This window comes from Caloenas nicobarica, chromosome 6 (genome assembly GCF_036013445.1).
Source record: "Caloenas nicobarica isolate bCalNic1 chromosome 6, bCalNic1.hap1, whole genome shotgun sequence".
Classification (NCBI taxonomy): domain Eukaryota; kingdom Metazoa; phylum Chordata; class Aves; order Columbiformes; family Columbidae; genus Caloenas; species Caloenas nicobarica.
In genome coordinates this window covers 32,639,550-32,649,564 of record NC_088250.1, presented here as the reverse complement: position 1 = coordinate 32,649,564, position 10,015 = coordinate 32,639,550, and the positions used below count along the sequence as shown (strand labels likewise).

The 10,015-nt window shown below is 62.1% G+C and overlaps 1 protein-coding gene across 1 annotated transcript; it reads right to left on the bottom strand.

Moving 5' to 3' along the window:
• Positions 1–5,242: 5,242 nt before the first annotated feature.
• Positions 5,243–9,206, bottom strand: EN1 (engrailed homeobox 1). Its single transcript, XM_065638167.1, has 2 exons — positions 8,543–9,206; positions 5,243–5,990 (listed from the first exon to the last, which is right to left on the bottom strand). Exons 1-2 carry the CDS (start codon positions 9,204–9,206, stop codon positions 5,674–5,676), a joined length of 981 nt encoding a protein of 326 aa, XP_065494239.1. The 3' UTR covers positions 5,243–5,673.
• Positions 9,207–10,015: the final 809 nt, after the last annotated feature.

Below are 10,015 nucleotides of genomic sequence, written 5' to 3'. Positions count from 1 at the left end.
GAAGCAGCTCCGCCGGCACCGGGGCTGGCGGGAGGCACGGCAGAGCACGGCTCGGCACGGCCCCACTGCGAGCGCAGCCCTTTCCCGCACCCCACCCGCGCAAAGAGATTCTGGGCTGGGCAGCCGCTGGGACGGGTGACAGGTGGCGGTGGGGCACGGATGCCAAGGGGCGCCCCGAGCCCGGCACCCCTGGGTGCTGCTTGCCGCCGTTCCCCCCACACCTCTCCATCCCTGTCCACCTCCGGCCCCCAGGCCGATGTGTGCCCGGGTGACCGCTGCCAGGAGGGTCTGCCAGGCCCCGAGAAACCCTGGGGCTTTGGTGGAGACCGGGGAGGGGGTCCCTTCCTGGCAGGGGGGGTGCTCGGATGCGGCCGCCGAGGGGGAGCAGTGCCCTCTGCTACCCCGGCTGCGCCCGGCTTGGGGCTGCCTTTACTTCCGGCGTGAGCCCGTTATTCTCTGGGCCAGGAGGTTCCAAGCAGCCCAACCGAGGATGAGAAAGGGAAAAGAAAAAAAAAAATTTAAAATAAAAAGGAAAGATGCCCAGGCCCGCCTGTGCCTCGGCACCATCCTGGCGCGACGGCTCCTTCCCCTGCCCGAGCCGAGCCCTGCGACCGCAGCGCGGGGACAGAGCCGGGCTGCGTCCACCGCCCGCCCCCACGACCGCACCGCCAGCACCGGCATCGCCACGGCCATGGGCCGCAGCGGAGTCGGCTCGGTAGCCTCGTCCCGTCCCCCTAAACCTCCCCACCCCGGCCCGCGACGGTTCTGCTGCTGCCGCAGCTAACAAAGTTTTTATTCGCACCCTCGTTATCTCCAAACTGACAAACTGACCAAGAACAAACAAAGAAACTCCTTTTAATGTAAGGGTTGCTCACCTGGTGCAGTAAAGATCAGATCTCAGAGCAAAGTACTTCTACTTCCAGCAAAGTCTGGTGCCTCGACTTACTCAACCGGAAGACAGAGCTCCATTAGCTCGTTTACATACACTCTTTTAAATCTGTTTCAAATACATTTGATGTAGAGCATAAAGATGCACCTTGCACGCTGCTGTCGGCAGCCAGCCCGAGGCTGGGGTTCGGGCGCTACGTTTCCAACTCCCCAACAGAGGGAAAGTTACAGATTGAGGGTTTTTTGAACTCAAAATTTATAACACTTTTCTCCAAATTTCAGCCCTTTGGGATTCGGCAAAGCTTTTTTCCAAACGGTTTTAGATTCAATCGGAAACCATTTGAGTTGTGTTTTGATTCGACTGCCGCTCTGCTTTTATTTGTTGTACGACAAAATAAAAGTTAAATCGAACCGGTTTCATCGGCAAGAAGCTGGAGTCCGGGGGCGCGCCGGCGCGGAGTGAGCCGCCCGCCGGGACCGCCCGCCTCCCCACCCGGGACTCCTACGGCGGCTTCGGACGCGGCTGGGCGGCCCTCCTGGGGGCGACAACCTGGGCAAGACAGGTGTCTATAGCCCCCCCCGCCCAGCCGCCATCGGCTTCGGACAAGGCTTCGCCTGTTTGGCGAGCGGAGCTCGTACCTCCGCTTAGTCACTTGTTAGCGCTGCTTAGGACCTTACCCGACGGGGAGAGAGAGGTGCAGCGCATGGTAATGTTCACTGTAAACCACTGTGATATTCACTCGCTTAATTCCGGAGTGGCCTCAAGCACCACAGGAGGGTGCGGAGTGAGCCCGGTACCGGTACCGGACCCCCGAGGTCCCCATTTGTCGTCGCTGTCTGACTCCCAGCGCCCTTCGGCGGGTCGGACGCGGCACTCGGTGCCGAGGGGCAGCGTATCTCCCCCCGGCCGGAGCCGAGGCGAAGGCCCCCCGCAACCACGGCCCTCCAAGCAGAGGGGAGGGGAGCAGAGCCTTCTTGTAAAGCTCCCAGCCGTCGAAGCCCGCAAGATAAACATCATTAGAAATCATTGTAATTGGGATTGTGAAATCTGACCTCTGACCCGTCGGGCTACGTGTCACAACCGTGTCTGCTTTGATTCCTCGAAAGGCAGCACAAAGGAACAAGCTCCGTAACAGGAGGCAGCGGGATCTGCACACCGGCCCGAGGAGAGTGACGGGGGGACCACGCGTGGCCTTCCCCCCCCGCCCCCGCGACTCATTTGCATATGCAAAGCAGCAGGCCACCGGGCCAAACCCCACCGAGGGTAGCCGGGCCGGTGTCGGGGTCTTGGAAGCAGTTGTGCCTGGCTCTCGGGGTGCTTTGGGGGAAGAAATGAGCGTCGGTGCGTCCTTCCACCAGCGGGGGTCGGGGGTCGCGGGTAGCCTGTTTGGCGTTGGCTGAGATTCACACCCCACAAACGCACTGCTGCTTGCCGAGAGTCGAGGTGTGGGGGAGCCGACCCCCAAGGCAGGGAGGGAGGGGAAGGTACCGCTTTTCCTCCAGGGCTTTTCCTTCTGGGATTGTGGGTGCCCCCTCCTGGGGCTTGGGCTCCCCGGTCTCATCCGCCCCCTCCAGCCCCCAGCTCTCCGCCAGCGGCCCCGGTGCGTGTTCCCCGCCTCCCCCCGCAGCTCTGCGCACACCTGGTCCCTCTCCGACGGGGAGGATGCTGCAGCTCCTGCTCTTACATCTCGGCTCCTCGTAGCCGATCACGGGGATGGTGCTGAGCCCCGAGGGGAGTCCCCGCCTCGACTGCCGGCCGGAGAGCATCCCCCGCGGGGCTGTCTGCCCCCGGCACCCACGAGAGACCGAGGTCACTCGTGGAGCCAGCGAGGGCAGCCGTCCTGCACCGGGCCCCTCATACACCCCGCTCAGCTGCTCTCGCCGAGAAATCCTAAAAGCATAATTACATTAAAAATCCTGATTTGCTTAAATAATCCTCTTTAGGCTTTCCTTAATCTGCCCTATATTTTCCCCGTCGTCTTTATTCCTGACTTGTCCAGCTCAGCTGAGCTTGGCTGGACACCCCGTGGCTGAGGAAACCCCTCTTCAGCCTCCTCCTCCGGAGATCCCCACCCAGCGGGTGATCCCCGCGCCCGGGAGCCTGTCCCGGCTGCAGGTAGGCAGTGGCCCTGGGGGTCTGTCGGTGGGGCGGGGGGACGCGAGGGGCCCAGGTAGCCCTGCTCGGCCCAGTGCCGACAGCCAGCCTTAGCATCGCCCTTGCCCCGCGGGAGGGGAAATCAAAGCGGATCGGTGCTCTGTCACCTCGACAGGGCAGTGCCGGATCCTGCTTTCAGAGAGCGTCATTACTCGATTTTTAAGAAGAAACTACATTTATCGCCTGTACAGCTCCAGAGGAGTGTGAGGCGGAAGGTATATGAGAGAGGCAGAAAATCAAATTGAGGTTGGAGCTGGGAGGGGGCTCCAGTCTCTCCGCGTCTCCCGGGCAGCAGCAAGTGAAGGGGGGCCAGAGGAGGTTCTAACTGTGTCCCGCAAACCGCGCAGCTGCCCCCGATTCGCACTTTGAAGGTCGGTTTCTTTTCCTCAGTGCAGAAAACTTCATGTTCCAATCCCATCGAAAAGAGAAAGAAATGCAGAACTTTAGATGGCGCTGTACAACATTTATTTAAACCCTCCGAGTATTCCCGGCTCCTCGGCCTGCAGAGAGGAGCAGAGCCCTCGGCGGGCAGAGCAGAGCTGGACTGGGCGGGAGTGGGGTGGGATGCGCTGGGGTGGGATGTGATGGGATGCAGGAGGTGTCCTGCCCCGTCGGCCGTGGGTGTGGAGGGCGCGGTGCTGTCGCTGGGCAGGGTAGCCCCGGCCTGCGCCTCCGTCTCCGGTCGGTGACAGCTGACTGCAGTGCTAAGCAGAAATAGTTAAAAAAACCCAAAAAAATGGCAGAAGCCGTCTCCCGCTGCCTCCCTGCTCCCGTTCTCCTCGCACAGACTGGAAAACCTCGAATGCCTCTGACAGGGAGAGGATGGGTGAAGCTGCAGATTTGATAGGAGCTGCCGTTTGTGCCGGCCGGGTGTGCTGCTGCTCGTCCACGTCCGCGCCCGGGCCCGCCTGCCCCGCTCCCCCGGGGCACGAACTCGGCGTTGCCCCATCCTCTGGGATGCAGGAGAGGGGCTCCCTTGGCTCGGATCTCACCCCCGCTCCGACTCTGCCCGTCTCTCTCCTCCTCCCCGCCGGCTGCCGGCCTCGGGGAGGGATTCAGAGGAGCAGAAAGAAAGATAAAGGAGAGGAAAAGCCAACAGACAGTCCCTTCGGGGGGGGGGCGCGGCGGCTATCCACCCGCCCCGGCGCCCGGTCTCTGCAGGGACCGCGGGGAGCGGACCCCCAGCGCTCGTCCTCGGCTCCGCGGGGCCCCACGCAAGGCCCGCGTAGATTGCAGGTCCGGCCACGGCTACCCTCGACGACCTGAGGACAAAGGTACGGGCACGGCCCGACCACAACCCGACGGTGCCCCCGGTCCGGCGGCGAAGAGAGCCGCAGCCAAATTTAACCGGGATGGGTGGAAAAGCGGAGCGGGGGCGGCAGGCTGGGAGTCCCGCTGTGCCGCTGGCCCTCCACAACCCCGCGCTTCCCACGCACACGGGCAAACGTGAGCCCTAAAAAGGGGAGCGGAGGGCAGGGGCAGGGAGAGCTCCCGCGGAGCCGCGGCGCAGCGCCCGGTGCCGAGTGGCGATCTCTCCGGTCCTCTCCCCGCCGCGGCTCTGCCCTGCCCGGGGAGAGCTCCTCGCTGGAAACTCGGCATGGAGGCAGAACCTCTCGGAGTGAGGTGAAGGCAAATCTCTTTTCAACACATCCCGGATCTTTAAACGTCCAGACGGTTTCAGGCATTTTTCCTGCAGAAGCTGGTGATACATTATTACCATTATTACAATTATTGGGTTTTATTTCTTGTTAAAAAGGGAGATGCGGGAGGTGAGGCACAGTCGCAACAGCCAAAGAGAATTATTTTTTTAAAAGAGTAAAAAAAAAAAAAAAGATAAAATCGAAGGTCTCAGACCGGCTTCTAAAGAAGGGATGAGCGGTTTAAAAATTGCTGCGCTGATCTATCAGAAACAACACCTAAATACGCCTCCGAAATGGCACTATATGCACAGCGTATCATGTACGTATATATATGTATTTTGGTTTTATATTTATGTATATATATATATACAAACATCTATACACTAAAATAATTAATTACAGCCAGCCGGGATCCTGAACACAGTCTACACTTTATTTCAGACTACAGATTTCTGAACATAATAAAATCTTTGGCTTGTAGCGGCGGATTCAGTCTCGCAGTCTGTGGATCAGATTTTTTTTTTCCTCGGGAAAAATAATTAAAAAAAACAACAAAAAGAAAAAAGAAAAAAAGGGGAAAAAAGAGATTCAGAAATACACACACAAATAAGATCAAACGAAAGAACAGAGAAGTCGGACATTTACTGTAAAACAAGAGCAACGGACATCGAGAAAAAATAAAAGCAAACAAAACGAACAAACGAACAAAAGAGAAGGCAACAGAGAGAGACAAGGGGAGAGAGAAACTGTCCAGCAAATAGAGATCGCTACACATATTTCTTACCTGAAATTAAATATATACAAGGTCATATGCTGTTTGGCTATATAGAGATAATTTTTTTAAGCGTTCATATTTTACTTTTTCTTTTTTTTTCTTAATCGGAGTCCTTATACTATGGATAGACATTAGATCTGCTTTTAAATAGCACCTGTCCGCCTCCCGGCCGGCGGGCCGGCGCCGCGGCGCAGGGCTGTGGGGGCTGCGCCGCCTCACTCGCTCTCCTCTTTGTCCTGCACGGTGGTGGTGGAGTGGTTGTAGAGTCCCTGGGCCATGAGGTGCAGCGCCAGCCCGTTCTTGATGCCCGTCGCCTTCTTGATCTTGGCTCGTTTGTTCTGGAACCAGATCTTGATCTGCGACTCGTTGAGGCTGAGCTCCTGGGCCAGGCTCTGCCGCCGCTGCTCCGTGATGTACCGGTTCGCCTGGAACTCCGCCTTCAGCCGCTGCAGCTGCTCGGCCGTGAAAGCCGTCCGCGGCCGCTTATCCTCCTTCTCCGTCTTCTTCTTCTTCAGCTTCCTGGTGCGGGGGCCTGCGGGCAGGGCACACACACGCCACTGGGCAGGGCCGCGCCGCCGACCGACCGACCGACCGACCGACCGACCGCCGCCCCCTCCCCGCCGGCCGCCGGAAAAATGGCCGACGACAGAATTTCTGCCGGTCCCGTGTGCTTCCCCCACAGACAACCGATCCCGGCACCGCCGCCCCGGCACGGTGGAGGGAAGGACGGGGAGGGAGATGAGAGGCCGCGGCCGAGCCCCCCGCGCATCCCCCGCTGCCCCGCCGAGCCGGTCCCGCCGAGGCGAGCGGCGCTCCGCTCGCCCCCTGCCCCGACACACGTCGGGGCGTCTCTCCGCTCGCCTCGCGGGGTCGAGCCGCGCTCCCTCTGCACGGCCCGGGACCAAGGCCCGCCGGCCGGGCAGCGGCTCCGCTGGGCAGCGCGGGGGGCGAGGGTTCCCGTGGCCAGGCACCGGGGAGCCACCAGGAGCAGCAGCCTGGCCGGGGGCTGCTCCGGTCTCTGTTTGGGGGGCAACAGCTCCTCCGCAAGGCCGGCTCAGACCCGGGAGTGCCTTCCCCGCCACCACCTCGGAATCTCACCGCCACCCGGGTCGTCCGGGCTCTCAGATCCTTGTCGGGAACCCTCGGCCCCGCCTGCAGCTCCTTCCATGAACCCCCGCCGAGAGTGGTGCCCCCACGCCTCCCCGGCCCCAGGCCGGGATGGGATCAGGTGAAGTGCTAGAGAGCTCGCCCGGGAAGCAGCCTGGCCCCGTGGTGCATGCCGCAGACAGCGCCCGGTCGGGGTTCTACCCTCGGTCCTGTGCACGCCGGCCCTGGGCGAGTGGAGAGGGGAGGGGGCCCTGGAGAAAGGGATCTGCGAAAATCCCCCGACAGCTGCCCGGCTCGGCGGCGGCCCCGGGCCGGCAGCCCCCCGCCAGCAGCAGCCGCAGCCGCAGCCGTGAGGCCTCCTGGCCGCCGAGTAGGCCGAAAGCTGCTCTCCCGGCGCAGTCCTTCCCCAGAGCGGGGGTTTTCCCTGCGGCTCGGCGGCGGCTGCCAGTTGGGAGAAGGACGGGGCCCGGCGGGATGCTCCCGGGCTCGCCCGGCGGAGAGACGGAGGGCGCGGGGAGTGAATCGCTTTGCCCCGGCACCTTGCAGCGATGTGCCGGCGCCTCCGACCGCCGCAGCCCGCTCGTACCCGGAGCTGGGAGAAGCGGCCGGGACCGGCGCGCAGCTTCGAGCACAACAAAGAGGGCGGCCGAGCCGAGCTAGCTTTCCCTCGCCTTTTCTACCCTCCGGGCTGGGGTAAGCAGGGAGCTTCGGGGAGCACACGCAGAATTAATTCTCCGCCCGAAGAAAGGGGAGGAAAGGAAATAAAGGCGCAAGTGCAAAACGCCTGTCGCACGGTGGCCTTGGGAATCGGTAGTAAAACACCCGTTGCCGGGCCGGCCGGGAGCGAGGGCCGCGCCCTCTGACAGCTCTATCACTCCATCAATCACCCGAGTCAATCAAAGTGCCTTTTCTGAGTTTCAAGTCGCTGGACGTGTCAATAACTGGGGATGGAGATGGCTCGGCCGATAGCACCGCATCGACCGCCGGCGGGGAGCAGCCAGGCCGGGCAGCGCGGAGCGGGGCCGGGCCCGGGCAGCGCCGTCTTCCCAGCGTCCCGGAGCGGCCCCCGGGCGGCCCGCCCCGCGCCCACCGGGGCGGCACAGGGGAGGCGGATCTCTGCGTGCTGGCCTCGGGTGTCACAGGGGATGCCTCCCTCCTCGCCCTCTGCTTCTTTCAAAACAAAATTACAACTAGAAATAGAAACTAACGGTGATAAAATAAGGGGCTGTTGGGAGCACCTAGGACAGTGTAAACAGCGTGAAAGGGGGCGGCAGAACACGGCCGAGGGCCGGGAGGGCCGAACAGGCGGCCCCCACTGGGGTAGCCCCAGTCAGAGGCACGTCCCCCGCCGCGGGAACCGGGCCCCAAACCACGGCATAGAGCACCGGCTCCCGCGGCATTCGCGGCCTAAGGGCCTGTCTGGCTCAGCCTCTCCGCCACCTTCCTAAAAAAACAGCTTTTTCTTTGCCCTCCGACAAAACACCCCCCACACGCCGCACCTCCAGCAGCTGCTCAACTCTTGGCTCAGGTCTCCCCCACTACCCCCGAAAGGCCATCAACAAAAATACGGGGAGAAAAAGCCCCAAAACAAGGGAGCAGACGAATCGCTGCCCGATTTCGCAGCGCTCCCACCCCACGCCGCCGCGCTGCGGAACACCAAGGGATGCGGCAAGGCGAAGCGGGCGGGGGGCACGGGAAGGGGGTCGCTGCCCGCCGGCGCTCCGCATCGAAACGCGGCCGAATCGGGGCCCGGTATCCCATTCAAATTTGGGAGATTCGGAGGAAGAAGGAGAGGTGGGGGTGGAGGGAACGCGTTTCCTCTCGCCCCGGGTGACCCAGGACGCCCCCCCCCGCCCCGCGCCTCCCCACGCGAGGTCCTCAGCAGGCCTGGAGCCAAAGCAATGGGGGGAAGAAAGGAAGAGGGGGGGCGACCTTGTCACGATTTTAACAGCTCCCAGATGCGCCGCGGTTCCTTACCCGAGGACGGTCTGTCTGAATACCTAGTGCAGTAGACCCAGGCAGGCCACACCAGCGGCTGTTGCGAGTCGGGCTTTATAACAGGTCCTCCATTATTAGAGCCCATGAGGAGGATGGCGGGGCTGCCGTGCTCCCCGTACTTCGCCGGGTGAGTTTCGCCCCCGTCGGCAGGGGACTTGGGCGCCCCCGACGCCGCCGCTGCCGCCGCGGCGGGACTGGCTTTGGCAGCGGCGGCTGCGGGCGGCGGCGGCGGCGCGGAGCCGTCGGGACGACAGTTCGAGTCCGGGCAGAGGAGGGAGGGTGGGTTGGGCGGCCGGGCCAGCAGCGGGTTGACGTTTTCTCTACCTGAGCTCTGCCCTCGATCTCCGTCCCGCTCCCGGCTACCTCCTCCTCCGCCGCTGGCCGGCGCGGGCGGCTCCTTCTTGCAGCCGAAGTCCGGCCTCAGGATGTTGTCGATGAAAAAGTTGGTGGTGCGGTGGGGCGGCGGCGGCGGGGGTGGCGGCGGGTGGCGGCGGCGGGGCAGGGGCAGGGGGCAGGGCGCGGCGGGGGAGGCGGGCGCCGGGCTGGGGGACACGGGTACGCTCTCGCCATCGCTGCCGCTGCCGCTGCTCGCCGGGCCGGGCGCCGCGTCTCTGTGGCCGTGCCCCTCCGGCGGCTCTTCCATGCTCAGCCCCCGCCACGGAGATCGCTGCCTCTTTTCCCCCCCACCCACCCGCTTTACGCCCACCCCACTTTGCCGGTGGGTGGCGGGGCGGAAAAGGGGGAGAAATAAAAAATTAAAAAGAGAAAAAAAAGGAAAAAAGAAAAATAATAAAATCCACTTGTTGGGTTGGAGCTGAGATTTTTTTCTCCCCCTCGCACGGACGGATCCAAAACTGGAGAGACACTCGAGGGCTTCTTTCCCCCTTCCCCCGATCAGCTTATATTTCCACCACCAAAAAAAAAAAAAAAAAAAAAAAGAAGGGGGGGGGGAAGCAACACCAGACCCAAAAAGGTGTGCGGCAACACCGCGGCCCCCCCAAAAATCCCGCCCCCCGAAAACCCGTCAAAATCTGCCCATTTCCCCGCTGCCGCCGCGGCGGCTCCGCGCTGCCCCACTGTCACGCTGCGCTCTGCCCACGCCGCGGGCTGCCGGAGCCCTTCCCCGCCAGCCTGGAGCTGCACGCCGCCCGGGCCAATTCTTTTTTTTTTTTTTTTTTTTTTTAGTAATTCTTTTTTTCCCCCCCTTTTTTGGTTGTCTTTTTTTTCTTCCTTAAAAAAAAATAATTAAAAAAAAAAAAGGCCAAATCTCTGACAGCTCCGGTCCGTGCAACAAACTCTCCCTAAAAAATCCCTCAGCCACACTTTTTTCACTCGCACCGGAAGCACGTGAGGCGGCCCCGCACGTGGGGGCGGCCAATGGCGCGCCGCCGCCGCCGCTGACACCCGCGCCCGCGCCCAATGGGCGCCCGGCGGCGCCGCCGCCATAAATAC

Bases quoted from the DNA above. Each gene is read 5' to 3' on its own strand.
- EN1 (XM_065638167.1), bottom strand. From the start codon at position 9,206: ATGGAAGAGCCGCCGGAGGGGCACGGCCACAGAGACGCGGCGCCCGGC. The intron at 5,991-8,542 runs GTAAGGAACCGC...CCCTGCCCGCAG, and splicing joins TTCAGACAGACCGTCCTCGG to GCCCCCGCACCAGGAAGCTG.